At 52.2% G+C, this 22,205-nt stretch overlaps 1 protein-coding gene across 2 annotated transcripts in view; it reads left to right on the top strand.

Moving 5' to 3' along the window:
- ZNF407 (zinc finger protein 407) overlaps nucleotides 1-22,205 on the top strand; it is a 379,519-nt gene that overhangs the window by 315,353 nt on the left and 41,961 nt on the right. The window contains exon 9 of one of the 2 annotated variants that reach the window (XM_075533278.1): nucleotides 7,754-7,850. The exons of the other annotated variant lie outside the window; for it this stretch is intronic. Coding sequence (XP_075389393.1) covers nucleotides 7,754-7,850 — 97 coding nt within the window. The remainder of the gene's footprint in view (nucleotides 1-7,753; nucleotides 7,851-22,205) is intronic. 2 annotated transcript variants of the gene reach the window in all.

Genomic DNA, 22,205 nt, shown 5'->3' with positions numbered 1-22,205 from the left:
CTTCTTTTCCACTGGCATGCCCTTCTCCAGGGATGGTCCCTCCTGACAGCACGTCCAGACGTAGATGAGGAAGTCTCAGCAGCCTCACTTCTTGGGAACACACGGGCTGTGCTTCTTCCAAGACGGGTCTGTTGGTTCTTTTGGCCATTCCTGGTATGTCACTCACTGACATCTAGTCAAGTCTGGCTTCTGTCCACTCTACAAAAGGTTCCTGAGACCTAACTCTCCTGCTGTGCATAATGGCATGGCAGTGGGTTTAGACTGAGGACCTTGTAGTGAGTTACCAGCTCAGTGCCTAACCCCAGCACCACCAGGCTCCTGTGTAAGCTCTCTGCTGTTGGAGCGATTGTGACTTGTAACAACCCAGTGGGACTGAGCAGAATTGCGAGGCTGTACATCTTCGAGGGTGCAGACAGCCTTCTCTTTCTCCCTTGGAGCAGATGCTGGGTAGGAGCGGCAGACCTTGCGACAAGCAACCCAGGGTTGAACCCGCTGTGCCACCCGAGCCCCGTCATGTATCAGTGCTTTGCTGCTGCTGTGGTCTTCCTTGTTCCGCCTGCCTGTGAGGCACTGGCAAAGTACTGTGCCTTCAAGCAGATGTGCCTTGGTCCGCAAAGTGACACCTCCTCTTTTGAACCATTCAAGTGGTCTGCTGCTCCAGACATGCCTGATGCAGTGCTTGCTCCAATGGCTTGGCTTCTGTTTCCATGGTTGTTGACTGTGGAGCCGGTGAAGGAAATCCTTGAAAATGGCAGTCGTTTCTCTGTATCAATGGTTGGGGCGCGGGTTCTGATCCAGACTGGAGACTGTAGTCTTTGATTTTTGTCAAATTTAACTTCAAGATAGAGTTATTTTGCACTTCAATAAATAGCATTACAGAAATAAAAAGACAGATATGTTTATATCTGACCTGGCTCTTTAATCCAGATTACTCAAAGAACCATTCACAGCTCAATAAACATACAAGCATTCTAGCTGAAAATGGCATTATACAAATAGACAAAAGGTATGTGCAGTTACACTGCTCAATGTCAGAAGGGAATCTTCAAGTTCCACACTCACCCCAATAAAACGGCTAGAAAAACCCAAACTTGGAAGCCCTGTCCAATGGTGCGATTGTCTAGAACCAGCTTGTGAGCTGGGCTGTGGGGGGAGGGGTGTAAAGTGCTGTGGCCCCTGTGGAAGCACAGCTCAACAAGTCCTTTTAAAATTAAGCATGCCCAAGTAACCCGTGTCCAAGGACACACCCAAAGGGGGTGAAAAGACTTGTCCGCAAGTGCTCCCAGCCATTTCAGTAGACTTCGAAATCCGCCAAGAAGTGAGCAGATAAACGGCATGGCCAGGGGAGTGGTACTTGGTGGGATAAGGGCCTGAACTGCTGACTGGATTCGGCAGCTACGTGGATGAACCACAACATATCCTGAGTGTCACAAACAGGAACTGCGGCCTCCGTTCAGGTGAAACTCAGAAACCAGTCCCGAGGCACACACAGCAGTCCCGTGATGGCTGAGATTCAGGCAGAGGTAGCACCTGGCGTACCGGGCCGGGGACCACCTGGATTTTGCCGTGGGTTCCGGAGCGCTAAGCATTGTCAAGGCTCAGCGAGCTGCACACTCAGGCCAGCCGTCTCGGCATCTGGACCGAAGCGTCTAAAAACACTCTGGGACAGGTGCAGGCAGAAAGAAACGGACCCGTCATTTCTTGGGGAAATGCTAAGAGCTTGGTATTTTAGATATTTTACCCAAATCTGCCATCGAATGGATTCCGACTCCATGGCCACTCTGGACAGAGACTGGACCTGCCCCGGCAACCTCCATGGGAGCAGAACGCCTCTGTTTGCTCCCCAGGAGCCGCTGGTGTTTCACAACATGAGCGTACCGGTTTGCAGCCCAGCCTGTGAGCCCCTGTGCCACCGGGGCTCCTAAGCATCAGGAGCTGTACTTCTTCACATGAGAAAAAGGACACGCAGGTTGGATGCCATTCTGTGGTACTTCATTTCTTGCTCTGATTTTTTTCTTTCATATACTTATTAATATGGTATTGTTTTATAAATTCTTAAAAATCAGGCACTTAATATTTTGGTGGGTTTTTTGTTGTATTGTGGGTGTGTGTGAACTGCCTAGGGTTTTCAGAAATCGTGCATTGCTAGATTGCAAAGTAGTCTTTATTGGGGAGAGAAGGTTTCAGACCTCTGCCTGACACTACAGTTGGGGGAATGGCAGTCAGTCCGTTGTGGTGAAGCCTGGGGAAACTGGGGTGATAGGGGCTTAGCGTCCTCAAACAGAAGGTGCTCCCTACATGGGCTTGTGTGTACTCCTTCTGTAAGCCCATCACCAGGTGTGCTTACTAAATTTACAGTGCCTCCACCTGGTTGGACAGGATTGGTTTGGGTCAGATGAAGTCATTTCCAAGGGCCTTGGAAAACTTAGAACAAATCTGTGTCACTGAAGAAACTTTTGTCTGTTGTAACCCCTCCCCTTTCAGTTCTCCCCACGACAGTCCCTGGCTGTCCACTGTGAACCACTGGAAACCGGCGTGCAGCGCCAAAGTCTCTGTCTCTTCAAGGCGACAGAATTGCCAGGCTTTCCTGAACATGCCAGCCTGCCTTTGCTCACTCCACAGATATCTGTCCACAAGCTGACCCTGCCAGGAGGAGCTCCCTATGCACTCACTTTAGCAAGGGTGACGTGCAGGGCGGGGCTCCTGGGAACACCCGTGAAGGCCGCACTAACTCTTCCCACAGAAGCCGGTCCGGACAAGCGCGCCCGCTCCTGACTTTGGCAGGCCATCCTCGCTGAGCCCGCGGATGGGAAGGTGCCCCGTGGTGGAACCCAATCTGTTCCTGCGTGCAGTGTGCTGCAGAGCAGCTGCCGAGCCCGAGCGGGCAGCCCAGGCCTGCTTGTCTCGCCCCTGTGTGCAGGACACAGATGGCCCAGATACGTCAGGGGCGCTGCTGCGCTGCCAGTCCACAGAGATGGATGGGGCGGCGCTGGCACTGCCCCTGGGCATTTGCAGGCAGCACAGCCAGCTCGTGCTTGGACTGGCCTGTGTGAACCCAGGCTGAGGAGCACCTGAGACAGTGACCAGTGTGCAGCTAGGGCGCCGTGCCAGTTAAGCAAACACCAGTTCAACAGTCTCTCCACGCCAGTGACACGGATTGCACACTTCAAGTTGCATGGTCTCCCACTGTGAACATAAACCCACTATCCCCAAGGTTCCCACCGACTGCTTCTGGTTGCTGCTGTCACTTTGGAAAGATTGTTGTCTGTTTAGAGAAGACTTCAGGAGTGGATTTTGGCTTAAGGTTCCAAGAGTACCTCAGGGAAGTGATTCAGAGGTTCATCCTGCCTCCATAGCTCCAGAAAGTCTGGAGTCCATGTGAACTTGAAATTCTGCCCTGCTTTCACCCCCACCTCTGATGATGCTTTTTCTGTGGAATCTCTGATCACAGTGAGCATGAATGGCAGCCAGGCTCCTTCTAGTTCTCTGGTCTCCTTGCAAACAGTGGCTCACGGAGGCACTTTGCCACGCTTTTTCTTTCCTTTGTTTGTCCAGTAATTGGTCTTAATACGCTTTTAAGACCCCAGACAGTCCACAAGGACCTCAGAGCGGGAAACCCCCAGGAAACCATGGCCCTAACCCTGCCCGCCAGGAACCACCACCTAGGTGTCTGGCCGGATGCTCGTGCCAGAACTAGAGCCTTTCGGTGTTTCAACATCAAGGACATTTATAGAAATGCAGCTTCATAGCAATTAGACCATTTTATTTTAAGGTTCTTTTCATCTCTGTTCAGGTGAAGTAAAGACAAGTCAGGGATAGTAATTTTTGCCCCAAAATGGATTAGGACCATTAAGCATATGCATCTATATTTTTAATTTTAAATCAATAGCTAAGATCAGTCCCTGAATTTATTAAACACAGTTATTATTCAACATTTCCCAAAATTTATTCCTACCTTAATGGACTTTCAGTAGACATTACGGAAAAAGTTGAGGTTTGTGGTCAGTGTTTTCGCCCGTTTTTTTAACTTGCAGCATGTCTTCGCTGGCATCCCACATCACTAGTTCTTCAAGTCCCAGAAGGGCCCTGCTGGCTCCTGTCTCCAGAGTGAATGCAGGTGTACCTCGTGCCGTCTTTCCCTCAGGAGGCTCTCCTGCCTTCGGGTGCATCTGTCTCACAATTTTGTGAGGACAAGTGTAGTCCAAGGCTCACTCTTCTACCTCAACCTCATGTGACGGTAGTTTGCAGATGCATACAGAGCCGGGGTGGGATCCATGATGCACCACATTCACCCTGCAGCCCAACCTTAAGAAGAGACACAACTGAGAAAATCCAACAGCTCAACGAAGAGACTCAAGTACCCCAAGGCACATGGAGCGATGCTACGCCTCACCGGTCATCAGGGAAATGCAGAGGACGGCCACAGTGATGGGTGGCTGGGGGCACCTGGCCTTGCCAGGCAGGCCTCGTGGGACTGTGAAAGGGCCCCCCGTTTAGGAAAGTGTCGCAGTTTCTTACAAAAGTAAACATGTGCTCCCTTATCGTGCTACCCAGCAGTTAGACTCCTAGGACCTTGCCGAGGTGCAAAAGTACACACCTGAACGAAGCCGAATGCCCCCCACCAGATGCGTAGTGAGAAAGGTCTGGTTTGTCCGGGGAGTGCACTATTTAAAGTACTGTGTGTACTGCATGGTTCCACTGAGGTTAAGAGCTGTAATGGGCAATCCTGACCAGTACTAATTCCCTGGATCACTAGTGGGAAACCTGAAGAAAGTATTGGGGGCGGGGGGAGGGGGGCGGGCAATGGGCATTAGCATTTGGCTGTGATATAAGCATTTGTCAGAACTCAATGAGCCAGACTGTACATGTAGTGGATGCAGATTTTATGTGAATTAAATCGGTTTTAAGAAATTTGATGGAGGCTGAAACAAACTCGTGGAAATTGTTCAATGGCCGAGGAGTTGGTGCCGTATCCTAGTGACCCTCTAGCACAGAGTAGAGCTGGCTCTGTGGCTTCCCCAGACGGTAACATCTCATGGGAGGACGTGGCCTCCTCGTCTTTCTCTCTCAGAGTAGATGGTGGTTTTGAACTGGCGGCTGTGGTTAGCCCCCAACACCATCGAGCGCAGGCAGCATATGTAACCCTCGCTTTGAATGTGCACTAGGAAACACACAGCTTCCTTGGAGCAGACCTGCGGCACCCAGACCAAGACGGGCACTGAATGAGGCGCCCGCAGGAACAGTGGGGTGGCAGCTCTTTGTACTTTCCTTGCCACTTTTCAGTGACTCAAACTATGTCACATTTAAAGGTCACGAAGCATAAGAGACAAGGACCAAATGGGGTCCAGACACTTTTTGAAAATTATTGAATTTACTGTGGAAAAATTAGCTGGGAATAGTCACAGAAGGATTTAGCATCGATATCTTACTCCTCCTTTGCAGATTGTCTGTTCTCCCGACAGTCCGTGGCCCTTCAAATGGTCTCCAAATGCCTCACGTCTTACGCAGTCTTCCCTAGTCGCTACCCGGCGTTCACATACATACAGAGTTACTGAGAATACTGTAGCTTGGGTCTGGCCCCTTCGCCCCAAGGTGCCCTTCGCGCCCTGGGAGGGTCTTTGGCAGCAGAGTCCCACAGTGCAGGCGGTGAGTCATTTGCCTCCTGCCTCCAAGCAAAGCGGGCGCCTTGACAGCCTCCGTGGCGGCTGTGCTGGTCAGGGTGTTGCTTACGGGTCTGATTGTGCAGACATTGTCTCTTGGTGCCAAGGGGTAATCATACTGAAGGCTGCCGTCGTTGATCTTCATCAGCAAGTGCTTCAAGTCTTCCTTGCGTGCCACCTGCATATCACAGGTTGTTAACAAGTCTACTGCCAACCTTGGTGTTTCCTGCTTCTGCGCAAGGATGGTAAGAAGAAGGGAAGCACAGCGGCTCCCCCTTGTCGAGAGCAACAGTAAAGGCACGAGGAGGCGGCGGAGCAGGAGAGCCAGGACCGGGCCCCCTCTGGCCAGGGTGGCTCAGACCCTGACCAGGAACTAGGACCGCCACCTTGCTCCCTGTGTCTCTCCACACCAGCCACTCTGAGTTAGGGAACTGCTGTCCACAAACACTCGGAGCGGCTAATGGCTTGCTTGTTTACATTTTGAGGTCTAAATAGAGATCGATTGTTATAGAATTTGTTTTAAAGATTGTAAGGCTATTTCTTAGTGTACTGAAAATCTGTTAACTACTGGCATGCAAATTATTTGTCTCTGAGTTTTGTTTGTTTTTGTTTTAACTTCTTCTTGTGAGTTGGGTAAAGGATCACAGAGCAAATCTTAGTTTTCCGTTCACCAGGTCTAACAATCGAGCGTACTGCGTTCACTGCCATCCCAACCGCGTGCCCTCCTTACCCCTCCACTCCCTGTTTCCTGCCCCACGCCCCTCTGAACTCTGTCTTTGGCTCTCACAGGGCTGGTGGTTCTTCTGGGGTGGGCTGTGTTCACGGTGCCATCTTCCACCACCACACACACACCCCACACACACCCCACACCCCGTCCCCCCGGCTGGTTACCTGAAAATGGGGCCACAGCAGTGAGTCTTCTCCAGGCCTGAAATTGAGGCTACTCTGTGGGGGGCCCCTCCAGACCCCCGCCATCTCTCTCCACTGGCGAGCCCGGCCACTTTCCGGCATTCAGTCTGTTCTGAATTTCTCTCACTCTGTGGAAATTGTCTCTTTGGAATTCCCCTGGCCTGAGGAGCTCACTGCTGTCGGTCAGCTCCTTCTGCAAGTCCCCATCTAGTCTGATCCCGCTCTGGGGCTGGGCCTCACGGGGAAGAAAATGCCGCCTTGGGTTTGGTTCCGCATCAAGTGTTTACAGATGTAGCAGTGACGCTGTGCTGTGTGCACCCTCCTGGCGTTCAGCCTGTGTGACGTCCCCGAAGCAAGGAGTCCTCTTGGAGAAGTCCTCTCTGACTGACGGGTGTGGTGCTGGGGCCCTCCGCTTCTGTGGATGCCTCCTGAGGAGCCCTCCCCACACGCAAGGAGCACAGAACCTGGGGTTTCTCCTTTCCCTAGGGTATGCTCAACCTCCGGGTCGGGGTCAAGGGAACCAGGCCCGTGTGGTGCTGCGATGGGCACTAGCCGTGTGCCCTGACATCCTGGCTGTGCTCGTTTGGTGGTGTCGTAAGAGGGGCCGTGAGCAGTGGGTGCAGTGGTCACAGATGGGCGTGGGCAGTGGCGCCCGCCAGTCTCATTGTGGGTGCAGCACCCCGGGGAGGCGGTGCGGTGCTGGGTCCCACTCACAGGGTGCTAAGGCCGAGGCTCTGACGTGTGTGCATGAGCAGGAGACATGGTGGTTAGAGAAGGAAGGCGGGAGGAGGGACCGGTCCTGTTTCTGAATGAACGCTAACAGCAATCTGATTTTAGTTCTGGCAGTGCCGGGAAAAGGAAATAAAATCACCATCACACTTTATTTACTAACCGACGAATTGAATTGTCCGCCTTTATTACCGATGTAAAGTACAGGCGATGAGGAGACGCTCATTTCTGCAGCTCACCGGCTCTCAGTAACACATCTCTTGTGGTTTAAATACCAGAGAGTGTAAGTGTTTTTCCATTACCTTTGTGTAAATGAAAAATGCATAAAATATTTTAACAAGGCAGAGTAATCCAAGGAGATTGTTATTTTGTGTTACAAATTAGGTTATTTCTGTCATAAAATTAAAGGGAAAAAAATCAACGTTAGGACATTTCAGCTTAATATCATTTACCAGGAGGAACGTGGAGCAGATTTAATGAGCTAGCAGGTCACCTGAATCCAGCTGTTTCCGACCAGCTTTATGAAACGGAGATCGCAGCTAGCAGTGGGAGGTAAGCATTATTACAAGCTCTCAAGGAGTTACAAAATCGATTTCTGCTTGAATGAATTAATTTAGATTATCAATTTATAACCAGCCCATCACTACTACAGTTCGCCGAGTGATCTGGCTCAGGGCTGGGCGCACTGACAATTAGGGGCCGGTGTTAGCCCCACGTGGGCGTCGCCTGCTCAGGCGGGAGCGGAGGAAGTGTTTGCCCAGGTGACTTGCACAGGTGGCAGGTAGTGTCCTTACAAGGAGAAAGGGCAGAAATCACAGTGAAAATCAACCTCGGTTGGTAGGTTGGGGATTTTTTTTCCTGGCAACCATTGTGGTCCTTTCCCCCAGTAATCACAGCCGCACCAGCTGAATTTCAACACCAGCCAGCGTGTTTTCAGATTTTGGGTCCCTGTCACAGCAGCAGGCACATCCTTCTGGAGCCCGGTAGACGGAGCGTCAGAGGGGAGTAGGGCTTCCCGCAGTCACTGGCTGCCCCCTGGAGCTGCCATCCTTACTTCCCTCCCCTGCCTGCCTGCAGTGTCTCTCTGTGCCCCTCAGACAGCAGGGAAGCCCAAAGGCTAGATCCTCCTTCCTCTGCACGTCTCAGCGTGCCCTGTCCTCAGAGGAGGGGCTCCCCTCGGCCCCTGCTCTCTCTCGTGATGGGGTGCTGCTGGCCTCTACTCAGGCCCACGGTGTGCTGAGCAGAATTGTTTTCTCCGCTGATCCATAAAATAAAGAGCATTTTCATGTAAAGCTATTGCTGTGTCACAAGACCTCTTCGGAGTGTTGACAAGCAGGGAGGTGACTTTGAGGACTAAGGTGCGCCTGACCCAGCTGTGGTCTTTTCAGTGCCCTCAGGGCATGGAATGTTGGACACGGAATCAGAAGGACCGAGGAAGCATTTGCACTGTGTTGCTGGTGAGGGATATTGAAAGCACCGCAGACAGCCAGATGAACAACAGATCTGTCTCGGAGAAGTACAGCCAGCATACCCCTTGGAGGCAAGGATCGCTCACGTATTGTGTACCTGTTGTCAGGAGAGACCTGTCCCTGGAGAAGGACATCATGGTTGGTAAAAGTGGAGGGACAGCAGGAACAGAGGAAGGCCCTCAGTGAGGGCCTGCGTATGATTGACACAGGCAGTGGCGTCAGCAATGGGCTCAAGTCTAGGACCAATTATGAGGACGACATCGGACCCCGCAGTGTCGTAAAGGGGTCGCTGTGGGCCAGAACCCCTCCATGGCTCCCAGCACCATGGCTGCTGCTGCTGAGTGACGTTGGGTTGGTTCCGACTCACAGGGATGCTGTGTACGGCGCACCGGAACGTTGCCTAGCCCTGCCCCTGCCTCCCAACTGTTGCTGTGTTTCGGTTGAGCCCACTGTTGCAGCCACTGTGTCAGTCAGTCTCACTGCGGGTTGTCCTTTCTTTCACCATCCTTTGCTTTATCAAGTATCCCGTCCTTCTCCAGGGACGTCCCCTCCTGACAGCGCGACCAAGGTGCATGAGACAAAGTCTCCACGACCTAGGTCTCAGGAGCGAGATGGGCAGTCTTCTCTTCGTCCGATACAGACTGCACGTTCTTTATGCAGGCCGTGGTCTGTTCCTCTTCTGCACCAGCGCCGCATTCAGGCCCATTGATGCTTCTCACTCCTCCCCGCCATTGTCCAGCGCTGCCTGCTGATGAGGCGATGGCATCCAAGGGACATCTCTGCTTTCCTGAAACTGGAAAGAGCTCTTAGGGAGCAGATTTGCCCAGGCAGTCCCATCATCCGCGCCCTGACTGCTGCCCCGTGGGGGTTGAGTGTAGATACAAGGGTCATGAAGTGCTGGACTTCCTCTTTCTCCTTCTGACCAGCTGGTGCTCCCTGACGCGCTGTTGTTGTCCAGGGGCTGTGTGGGCAGCTGTTCAAACCCACTAGGAGTTCTACCGAGACAGGCGAGAGTTTCTGCTCTCCCCGTCCACATGGGCAGCCTGGGAAGCCCGAGGGGGCGGCTGAGTCTCCCCTGCTCTCCCTGGTCACTGTGAGTTGGCCGTGAGTAGGTCTGCGCGGGTTTTGTGGCATCTGCATCAGTCCGTACTTCATCCGCTTGGCTTTCACAGGCCAGGTTGTGTGCTGGCTATTAGGGAGCATAGTAGTTACACAATTTTATGCCAATGTGTAAAAAGAATGAAGGTGTGGAGTCTAACCTGTCAATCAGGTCACAGCCTGATTGATGCCACATTGAGCCACACAGGTGGCAGCTGGAGCCCATTGGACCCACAGGACTTTCTCACCTCAGGTCTGGGATCTCTCTGCAATTGGCAGCATTGTGTGTGCTGGTTGTGTGAGTCTGAAGAGGAATTTATGGACTAGTATTGGACATATGGGCTAATATTGGCCTTATGAACTTGACTGAGCTGGGATGTTTTCTCAATCTACAATTGCTCTTCGATATAAAGCTCTCTCATACACATATGAGTGTCTCTGGTTTGGTGTCTCTAGTGCACCTGGCCTGACACCCAGGGAATCTCCCACCCTGACGTTCCCTTCTTCCTGAGGCCCAGCCCATCAGCGCAGAGTTAGCGCGTATGGTGACGGGACAGCCCTGTGCACAGATGGCTTGGTTTACATGGAAGCATGGCATTCTTGTAAACTTCAGAAGCTTCCCTTATCCCACCTGGAGTTGTGCTGCTGTGGACACCACAGGGCCTGTGACCTGCCCCACTCTGTGCCAGGCTGACCCACTGGGTGACCTCGGCCAGGCCAGATGTCCCCTAAACAGTGACAATGTAATGCTTCATGTGGCTAATGTCACAGGCAGCTCCAGAATGCTCCGGTTCCTCTGTGGCTGTTCCTCACAGCCACCCTCCACCCTCCAGAGCCCCACCCACCCACCTTTGACCTCTTCTCCTCTCTTTCTTTAAGGGGCTCTCACCGAGTCCTCCCCCGCCAGTGACTCGGGTTCACTTGTGACGTCTTACTTCTAGTATGCGCACGGCGGTTGACTCAGGGGGCTCTGCCGTACTGAGATTTCAGAGTGGGGATCTTCATTCTCAATATGAGGGAGCCCCGCTGCGAACACCGTCTTCCCACTGAAGTGCGTTTGATGCGAAGGAGACTTTGATTGTCCTAGCTAGGCTCATTGAAGGGGAAGCTAGCATGCTGCAGGGCAGTTCTCGGGTATGCCGTGTTCTCCTGCCCGCTGCCCCAAAAGGCCCCTGGCCTCCTACTGTGCCTGCCTCCAGGGCACTGCCTCCTGGACCTCCACACACCACACATACACGTCAGGCATGCTTCTGCCGGCAGTGGTTCTCAGGCCGAACACTTGCAAGACACAGGTGTCTGGGTTCCTCACTGTTGGTTTATTTGCCTGGCCGCGTTCATCTAAGGGATGCTTTCTCCTCTCTTCCCACTCATGCCGCCGTGTAGGGCACATTCCTGAGGGAGAGAAAAATCTCCGCGTCACCAACCCACCCCGTACATCTCTAAAGATGACTTTTCCCAAAGGTGATAGCCCTCCGTAATAAAATGTCTCATCGTGAAGTCGTTATATAAAACATAGTCATGAGCTGAAATCTCATAAAGATGTCTTAATAGGATGGGAGAGAGTGGTTTCATGCCATGATACCCATGAAGAGCATACATTTATAGGAAGCCATCTAGGCAGTATATTTTGATGAGCTCAGCGTACCCGGAAAAACGGACCAGGTTACCGTGGCTAAAATGACCGCTGGTCCACCTTGCCACTCTGATGACCTGGCTCCGGTTGGACATAGGCTGCTCAGGGGAATATTGCCATTGGCCTGCTGGGGTCCAGGGCAGGTGGTGAGCTCCCGAGCGGTCACAAGAGCTTGATGAAGCCCTAAAGAAGGACAGGGCGATCTCCACGTGGGTAGCCCCTCATGTCAGGTGCACGGAGGGGGCTGGGTGTGGCCCTGTGGGGGACTGGATGCAATGCATGCGTGCGTTCCTGTTGGCCTCTGAGAGGGTCCCCCGACCACTGACCTCCCTCAGCCAGGCTCTGCCTCCCCCAGGACACTGTGCCCCCCCCCCTGTAAGATGGCTGAGGCAGCAGTACTTCCAGAAAATCGTCACCGTTAGCCTCCAGCCAAGCCTGCTGCTGCTTCTCTGTGTGTAGGTTCTGCATTCTGCACACTACTGCAGCCCCCTGAGTCCCCTGGTCCAGATTAGTGCTCAGCTCTTCCTGGCTGCTTCCCCGCGTGCTGAGAGCCTGTGAGTCCAAATAAAACCGCCCCGGCCCCACACCGCTGGGTCAGTGCTGGCTCACAGCGACCCTGTAGGACAGGGTAGACCTGCCCCATGGAGGGTCCAGCACCGCCATCTCTATGGGATGGCACCTCTCACTTACGGAGTGGCTGGTGAGTTTGAGCCATAGCCCTTTGCGATAGCAGCCGAGCACTTTAACCACTGTGCCAGCTCCTGAAGCAAGCATGTCCGCTGCCTCACAAAGCTAGCGCCAGCACCAGAGGTGTTCCTGTAGTGATGCGTGTCTGGCCCCAGCAGGAGGGCCTCCACGCATCGGGTCGGAGGTGACTCGACACACTGGCATTAGAAGCCAAGGAGGGAGCACCACGCCTGGCCCATCAGTGGGCCATCAACTAGTGTGTGCGCTGTCCCAGGCCCTCTGTCTGTCACCGCCATCCCGGTCACTGGTGGCAGTGGGAGAGGGGCGCAGACCCGGCGAGTGGAGGGGGAGCTGTACTCAGGAGAGACAGCCAGCCAGGCTGTGGGGGCAGACTACACACCGTGACCTTCAGAAAAGCTCTGGCGTGGGTATTGGACTGAGTCCATGTGGAATGAGAGATGCCACCTGCCTGGCCCCTGGTCCCCTGCTGTAGAGACAGCGGGCTTCCACGTGGGAATGAGAGGGAGAACATGAAACTGCCACCCCCACACACTGCTACTCTAGAGGCTGCCCCGGGGCGGGGGTGGGGGCAGCAGGGAGAAAGGGAGCAAAGGAGAGGGTGGTCCCAGCTGCCTGCTGTTGCCAGCAGTCTCCCTGAGACCAGTCCCACCCCTGCTTCAGAAGTTGCTGCTGCTTCTCACTCGTCCACATCTGTGTGGCCGCAAGCTCAGCACCAGCTCTCCCAGCCTCCTGTTCTTTTCCAGGAAAGAGACCAAGGATTCAGTGGCTGGGTGTGTGGGGGAATAGGGGGGTGGAGGTGTTAGTTTATTGTGCCAACCTGGCCGATAAACACATGTGGAGTTAATTGAAGGGTGGAGGGACAAATGGCTCGGTAAGCCTCGCCTTTCTAGTTCTTGGGTTTCTTGCTTTCTGATGGTCAGACCAGGTACGGCTGTCTTAGCCAGTTCCCTGCTTCAGCTTGCAAGGCTGACTTCCCACAAGACATCCCTGAGGAGAAGCCACATGGACCTACCACAATGTAGCCCTGAATGCTGGAGCAGCCGTGTGGAGACTCCTGCCAGAGCTGAAATGCTTACACATTCACTGACTCGGCTTTCCTCCTGCAGTCGGCGTCATCGTGTGTGTTTTGTGAGATGCAGGAGGACTTTGTGGACTGGTGTTGGACATATGGGTTAATGGGTTTATGTTGGACTTGTGGGCTTGGGCAGCACTGGGTTGGGATGTTTTCTTTATATAAAACTCTCTTATACATGAGTTTCTGTAGATTTGTTTCTCTAAAGTACCCAGACTAATTGTGAGGTGTGTGTGTGTGTGTGTGTGTGTGTGTGTGTGTGTGTGTGTGCCTCCCCAGCTCCCCATCCTGTCTGGGTACCAGGGAAGGGTACTAGGCATGTCCCAGGTAGCCTTAATGACTGCTTCCTTGGAGTCCTATGTCACGTGTCTTGTCTGAAAGAGTGGTCACCCTTGGCCCAGCAATATCCATTCACTACTTTGGGTTAGAAAAAATAGGACTTTCATGATGGTATCTAAATACTGGCAGGAGCGTATTCCTCTTATTTTGCATAATCACTTTGAACGCCTGAAGATTGCTTATCATTGTACATTAATGTTCAAACAAGGCCTTTGGGGCACATGTATGAAGAGGAGGATTCCAGGTTCTCAGGCCACATCTGTCTGAGCTCTGGGCCAACTCAGAACTTGCTAGATCGCTCTGCTGCCCTCTTTCCTTCACAGAGTCTATTTCTGTCTGATTAATGGGTAGGATTAGACTGCGCCTCTTGGACACATTCTCTAGCCTTGGATACGACTCTGCATAGCGTTTAGAGTTTGTTTTTAAAATACTGGGAAGTCCAGGGACATGAATTATTATAAAACAGTCCCTTTCTCCTCCCTTTTCCCATCCCCATTATTCCTTGTCGTGTTTCGACAGGAAGAAGCAGCTTCCTTCAGCCTGTTTTCCTACTATTGCATTTCAGCACCCCAGGGACAGTCAGCAGCAAGGCCAGTCATTCCAGAGGTGCATGCACGTCAGTGTAGCCAGGCGTTACAGGCGTCTGCTGATTACTTTGTAGAACCATCTAGACCCAATTCTCAGGATCCGGGGGAATAGAAACGGCCACGCAGTGGGTTCAGCAGCGGGCAGGATAACAGAGAACACCTGCCCCAGGTCTAGCGGCTCCTGTTTGCTCCCATTGCCCCCCAGTGGGAGAGGAAGTGGCAGCAGTCAAGGTGTGGCAGGTTTCACTGTTCTGTCTGTCTTTGTGGAAAAGGGAAGCCAGCCCTTAGCAACCAGTGTGGCCCAGGTATGTCTGCTTGTTGGTCAATTCGTGGGGCTTCGGCAGACATAGCTCCCACCACAGACCATGGGGAGTTCCCCATGAGGACTCCTGCTCGGACTGCTTCCGGGCCTCACTCTGACAGGAGGCCTGGCTCTTCCATTGCCCACAGGACTGCAAAGCACACCTGTACCTGTAGCCGGAAGTGTTCCCCGCCACCTTGTCAACTCTCAGTGAGTGTCCCCCCTGTGGGGGGTGGCAACAGGTGGGAGCAGGGCCAGTGCATCATGGGCCACCCAGGGGAAGCAGCCTTGTAACCTTGGCAAGCGGTGCTTCCCAGGGCACCCTTAGGGTGGGCAGGGCTACGTTCGCTGGACCCTTGTGAAGCAGATTTCTCCCCCCTCCAGCTAATCCACTGGGGCATACTGTGCAGCCTTGGTTTGCAGCAGGGCTGCCTGTGCTGGGTGCAGGCCTGAACGGTACCACTGGCATGCTGCACCGCTGCTGTCCCACCAACCTCCAGCTTGGCTCTCCATTTCTGCTGGTGCTGCCCAGCCTTTGGACGTGCCCAGGTGCCTCTCCTCCCGTTACCCACACCTAGTAGGGGGAGGGAGGTTGTGGGTGTGGCGGTGGCAGCTGGCAGCAGGCGGGGCTGGCCGGTGACCTCCGAGTCCTGGGGGCCTCCACCAGCGGTGTTCCACATTATTGATAGTAGCCGAGATATTGACAGTCTGTGCTGGGAAGGAAAATAGGAGTTTGATATGACATATTGTGTGTCTCAGCAAGACTCATAAATAATTTTGACAAGTTTTTGTATGCATGGGAAAGTCCTTGATTCAGCCTCCCATAAAAATAAACTTCTATTATGGAATGTATTTGTCAAGTGGCTGGGTGATGGATGGGGCTGCGTTTCCCCCTCGGCAGTCCGATGAGCTTTAGATGCACAGCTTACCAGAGAGGCTTTACGGCGGTACAGAAATAATTATTCAGTTTGAGACGCATAATTCCTATACCTGGATTTTCATTTTTGTATTATGTTTTGTTTCTGTTGCCTTACTGGTCTCTGAGACAGAAAAATGTGCTGTTTCCGTTCCCGGTTCCATGCAAGGGGTCCTGTGTGAAGGGCAGGCAGGGAGGAGACAGCTGCTTCAGCCCAGACTTGGTGGTGGTAATGAAGGTCATATTTCGTTGGCTTATCTTTTCCTTAACAGAGGTTTGCCCCACTCCCCTCATTTTTGTAAATGAGATTGGACCAGGGACAGAGATTGCTCATTTGTGTCTGAGACTACCAGAGCTTTGGATGTACTTGAACATGATAGCACACCCACATCTATGCTACAGAAAACAGTGCTTTTCCTTTAAATAAATAGAACCCTTAAAACAAGTGGCCGCCCCTTCCCACTGCTCTTTTCTAACGTGGACTTGGAATTACGTCTTCATAGACCTTGGCACTCTGGCTAGGTAGGTCGTGCCCCCAAGGAAGTGGGACACTCGGCGAGTGTGTGACGTCCCCACACGTGTGAGCCTTGTAGGTCACTGCGCTGGGCCGTGGCTCACTGGGACTCGGAGTTCAGGGAAACTCACGCTGTCCAGTCGAGTCGGACTTGGTGACACAGGGTGGCTAAGCCTGTAAGGTCCCTCCAGGGTAGGGTTCCCGGCATTCCAACTCTCCGTTAGAACTCAGTACATTTTCATGTGTTGAAGCCAGCCCAGTGTCCTTCATTTGCCTTGGGGCCCCGTGTGTGCCGGCCTACAGCTGCTCCCTGGTATTTTCCAGGCTATGAGCTTCCAGAAAGAAACACATGTCCACCTGGTTTCCAAGGCACCTTTGGAAGCTTCCAGTTAGTAGACAGAGCTTACCCACGTAAACCATTCAGCATGGCATTGTGGGCGCTCTCAAGAAGCTGTGCTGAGGGCCTGCCAGTGAGCTCGTTTGCTGCTTTTGCCCAGTCTTGCATCCCTTTCCTGGAGAGGGATTGGTTAGTGTCTGTAGGTTTTTGTTTGTGTGTTTGTTTCAGCAAAATAGCTTTTTGCTTTGTTGACACGCTCCCGTGTATTTTGATCTTTTTAATATATATCTTTTCTACTTTTTGCCTGTCTTTTTTCCTTTCTCAAACAAGTTGAATATTTTATCAGCTCCCTACTGTACTGTCTTATAAAGACACCAACAACCGGGGTTCTGGAGTTTCCTAAAAGTAGTGCTATAGCTGCAGCCTACGAGTTTTGCTAGTTTAAAATTCTACAGGTGTAAATTTTGTCTAGTTCCCTTTTCATTTACTTAGTAATTCTGCATGGCTCCTGTACCTTGCTGGGCTTCTGTATTTTTCTTTTTTTGATTTATAATTTCATTGCACCGTGTCAGAGAATGTAATCTGCGTGAGCTGTTTTTTAATGTGTGGAAGCTTGTGTCTCTGTGAGCCTAGAAGAGACGCCTGTGCTTGGGTTGCACCAAGGTTGCGGCCTCAGCTGTTCGGACGCCAGCTATGCTTTGGCTCTTTGAACTGGATTTTGAGGGTGTTTTTTGAGGAGAGGAATGAATGGCTTTATTTTCCCTCTCTCTGATCAGAGAGGGATAAGTAAAAAGCAGATCAACTAACTCGTAGAAATCCACAGGCTCAAAATACGTAGAGTGACTCATCAAAGACGATGGGGTGGCAGGAGATGAGCCTAGAAAGTTAAACTGGGGGGAAATGGTGAAGTCCATCCAGGCCCTGCTTACGTGTCTTGCTCAGGAGTTTAGACAGTGGGGAGCCCATCGACATGTTAGGGGTCACCTACAACGCTATCTTTAAAATGGGCCCCGAGGGAACTTGGGCTCCAACGAAATTGTACCTGCTGATACGTAACTACCAAGCAATCTGTTTCTCAGTGTGTGTTCCAGAAAAGTGTAGTTCCACAGGACCTTCCCCCAAAGCCACGCTCCTAGCCAGCCAGTCGTTTTGACGACAGCGATGCGGCAGGGCAGAATAAAGCTGCCTCTTTGACGCGCTTAGGCCCCACGTCTTTATGAGAGCAGCGAAGCTCGTCTTTCTCCCTCAGAGCAGCTAATAGGCTTGAACTTCTGACCCAACACAGAACACACTGCTACCAGAGCTCCCTAACCAAACCCCCTGCCGCTGAATTGATTTCCAAGTCTTGCAGACCCTTTGTTGGGTTTCTAGGGCTTTATAAATCTCTAGAGGCACAAGCGGCCTCTTCTTTCTCTTGAGGAGTGGCCTGTAGGATCGAACAGCTGGTCTTCAGAGTTGAGAGCCACTGTATGAAACACTCATATTAGTTTATAATTGGTTCTTTTTCCTTTTATCAGAAACCTCCATACTTGAATTTACAGAAGTGGCAGGTGGGGAAGTTGTCAAGCTCTCTGTTGAGCACACAGTAGATCAGTGAAATTAGAGTCCCCCAGCTCACAGCACTCATCTCCAGACAGTCTCCCACTGACCGTAACAAACTTATTTGTACCTTAGTTGCTTTAGAAAGACTTAAAGTTGTGTACATCCTTGCTCAAGTAACTCAGTTCCTAGCTGAGTGGGGATAATATACTTAAATAACTTCTTTTACCAGGTGAATCAGGAAGGTGAAGAAAATAATTTTCCAGAAATGGCCAGCAAGAAAGGACTTGCACTGTGGGGCACTGTTGAAAGGTGTTCACATCACTGAGATCACTTGACCTTCCTAACTCCTAGACAGGGGTACAGAGGAGTATAACGATTCATTGTATTACCTTCTTTGCATATATTTAAAATGTACTAAAATAAAAGTGGTTGAATGCACACTGCTAGAACAAGTCTGTCCGGCTTCTCCCGGGTGAAGCCAACTCCTGGGACCAAAGCTCATGGACGCCTTCTGTCCCAGGTCACCCTTTCCCGCTCTCCGTATTGTCCACACTGGAAAAGAGGACGGAAGTGAAAGGAGACAGGCCTGAAGCAGGTCCCGAAGCATTTAATCCACTTAGATGGGAAGAGCGAGTGACTGAGTGGAGAAAGCTAGAAGCAATGACAGAGGTGACCAAGGCCCCTTGAGTTAGGCCACTGCCATGTACTGACTGATTTACTAGTGTGTGCCAGGCTCAAGTTCAAGTTCCTGTGCTTTTTGATTACTTGTGGACTTACACCACCCTTAAAGTTTTCCCTCTCACAGCATCCATCTTCAGGAAGTTGATATACGAGGCCGGGTCCAAAAGGCATTGCGAGCAGGGTTGCAGCTGCTACGTGCCTGCTTCCCAACAAAGCATCCTGAAGCATGTCTCTGCAGTTGGGGGTCCTCCAAGCCGTTCACTGAGCGTCCTGACGGTGCTTTTTCTAAGTGCGGCGTGGGCGTGGGAGGAGCGCCAGGGTGGGTGGGGTGACCATTAAAACCGCAGCTTCCCGTTAATTTCAAGACAGGTCAGCTCAGAAGGATTTTGGGGATCCCACAGGGGTCGGCCTGATAGCTTTTCTCAAAGGACCCAGGACCACCACAGGGACCTCTTAGGAAGCAAGCTTTAAGGGGACTGAAAGCCATGCCAAGGACTTCTTTTTCGTCACAACAGTGGACTTGCTCACTCTCCAAGGGCAGCGCTGGTGCTTCCACGGGATCTTTGTTTGGGAAACCCTGCAGGCCTGCACGCGCCTCTCAGGCGTCCGTGCTGCCCCTTAAACTCAGAGCGTTGACAAGGACACTTCCGACCTGGGCAGTGGGGAGTGTGGACAGCAGCTGCGCAGCTGTACTTTCTGTTGAGTAAAAGTGGCTGTGATTTCATAGCAGTGCGTTTCCATTTACCCCGTGCCCCTACCATCCCCTGCTTCAGATCGTCCTGATGGCTCGTGCTTCAGGGCAGGGGTGAGGGTGTAGGGGGGTGGAGTTGTTTCTGGTGGCACAAGGTTTCCACCTGCCTGAATTTTCTAATCAAGGAAAAGAGGTGACGAGAGTATATGTGATTCAGGCAACTGATTGTATTTAAAAATAGAAATTTGTACTGAGTCTCCTTCCCAGAGTATTCAAAGTTTTATAACTGAAAGTTATCATACCAGTTTTTCTGCTACTGCATACTCAGGTCAAATCTTACTTGCTCGTTTTCTTTTTTTATTTAATCCCTAGCCTTCCTTAATTTAAACTTATCAACGAGCCGTGAAATCTGTAGTTGTTGCCAAATCCCACCAGACCAGGATCCTGGTCTGAAGGAGACTGGGGGGACCCTCAAGACTATGGCCCCTGGTCACACTTGAGGAAACAGTTGCCCCAGGGAAGCCAGCCACCCCGGGAGAATGAGCCCTTTGAGATCAGCCAGGAAGCATTGGCCCAAGGACAACGTTCAGAAGGGTGGAGAAAGGAAAAGGAGGCACAGGGAGGAAGTGGATCCGTGATGTGACCGTGTGGGGATTACTGTCACTGAGATGACACAATGTGTGTGAATGGCAGAATGGAAACAGATCTGCTGTGTAAACTGTCACCCAAGTCACAGTACAAGGGAAAGCCACAGACTACAGTTGGTGACGTAGGCTGGCACACAGAAGAAAAACGACAGGGAACCCGCAGCCCGGTGAGCTAGAAAGCCAGAGGAAGCATGGGTTGGGAGGGACCAGGTCCTTTTAAGCCGTTCATTGAAGTCGTCTTTGGTCCTGTCCACAGTCGTGCCCAGACCCCAAGTGTGCACTTGCTGGGAGAGATGGAGAACTGTGACCCGGCCTCCAAGAGGTCCCAGTCACTTCCCCTTGCCTTGAAGATTTGCTGAGGGAAAGACCCGTGCCATTTATTTCCTGAGAGCTCTCGGTGCCTCCCGTCAGTTGCAGTGCAGAATGTTCAGGACATCTGCACAGGTGATAGGGGATGTGTAGAGATTTGTGGGAGCTGTTAGTGAAACAAATGAGAGCGAGAACTCACTACAGAGCCCTGCTTGCCCACAGTTAAATCCCCAGGACCCACAGCAGAACCCCGTGTCACTGAAGCAGTGAGCGGGTCCCTGTCGCTGCTAAACCTATGCCAGGGCTGTGTAGGTTGTGTGGCCCTGGTCAGGCCCAAAATGTGAGGAGCCACGCCTGCCAGCCCCTTTGTTACCTGTGCTGCACATTGTCCCTATGTGTCACCTGCAATCCTCACAGCCTTCTGCTGTGGACCAGTCTCACCAGCCCCTGTGAGAAAGACCTCACGGGACCTGGTGATAGAGAAGTCGCAGGTGTGCCTAGTGCGTAAGCCAGCACCCTGTGGGCCACTCTCTATATCCTGACCCAGTGCAGAGTCCTTATCAGCCACAGCCAGCCCCGGCTAGCCTGACAGGAAGTGGAGGCTGGTGGGAGGCAGCCTGTGGGAGCCTGCCTGGGCCTCGTGGGCAGCCCACCTGCTCAGACAGCTGCTGTGTGTAGCCTCCGTTTCCTCCACAGGACGGGAGGGGAGACAGAGACCGTCATCTCCCCACACGTGCCCATAAATCACTGCCCCTGGGCGGCTGCAGGAACACCCACGCATGCTCTTGTGAATATTTTGTGGGACCCGTGATTTTGTCAACCGCTTTTTGCCTTCAGATCAATCGCTATAGATGGAATTAATCATGTGAGTAAGTGCAAAGCACACCATGCTGTGGGCGTGCGAGCTGTAGGTTCCCCGGCATCCACGTGGGCCCTCGGAGGCCGGCCCTTGCTGATGGCATGGCCGGCAGTGCTCACTTCAACCATAGCTGACAAACAGTAGGAACCCAAGTGGTTGAGAAGGGGACAGAGCAAGAAAATATCCGTCCAGACTGAAAAGGTTTATAAGCGGAAACTATGAATTATGCCCAATGGCAAACATCCTCTAAGGAAGAGTTCGTAATCGCCCTGTAAAACGTTGGTAAAAATGTCTTTAGGTGCATTGTTACTGTTGGGTGCCACCGAGTCAGTTCCGCCACAGACTCCATGTGAAGCAGCACAAGCCACTGCGCCATCCTGCTCCGTGCTCACAGTGCGTGGCCTCATTGCTGCAGCCACTGTGTCGGTCCGCCTTGTTGGGGGTCTTCCTCTCCTGCTGCCTTTCTGCTTTTCCAAACAAACATGATGTCCTTCAGGGACGGTCTTCCCTGACTGCATGTCCCAAGTGTGTGAGACGGAGTCTCGCTGCCCTAGCCTCTAAGGAGCACTCCGGCCATACTTCCTCAGTCTGTCCTGTCAGCAGTGCACGGTACTTTCAATAGTCTTCTCCAGCCCCGCAATCCAAATGCATCCATTCTGCTTCAGCCTCGCTTATTCAGTGTCCGACTTTCAAGTGCATATGAAGCCGTTGAAAGTAACCATGGTTTGAATCAGGCGCACCAACCATACCAAGTAATATCCTTGTTTTTCAATGCTCGAAAGAGGTCTTGTGCAGCAGATTTACCTGATCCAGAATGTCCCCTGATCTCTTGACTGATGTTTCCATGAGCATTTATTGTGGATCCAAGGAAGACGACATCCTTGACATCTTCAATCTCGTCTCCATTTACCGTGATGGTATCTATTGTCAGCTGTGAAGGTTTGGGTTGCTGTGCCTTACAGTGAGTCGTAACCCATACTGAGGGCTGCAGTCCTTGATCGTCATCAGCAGGTGCTTTAAGCAAGCAAGGAAGTGCCCTGTGCAAAAGGGACGGCATGAGGCTGCAGCTCTGTGCATGCGTAGGTGTGGTTATGGGCCTTGCTGCGTAGTTGTTCGTGCGCATGTGCTGCATGGACACTTGCATATGTAGTAGTGCACTGGGGGCACCTGTGGGACCACGCTCCCGGGCTAGACGACGGAAGAT

The sequence above is a fragment of the Tenrec ecaudatus genome, chromosome 15 (assembly GCF_050624435.1).
Source record: "Tenrec ecaudatus isolate mTenEca1 chromosome 15, mTenEca1.hap1, whole genome shotgun sequence".
NCBI lineage: Eukaryota > Metazoa > Chordata > Mammalia > Afrosoricida > Tenrecidae > Tenrec > Tenrec ecaudatus.
This window is presented reverse-complemented; position numbering and strand designations above follow the sequence as displayed.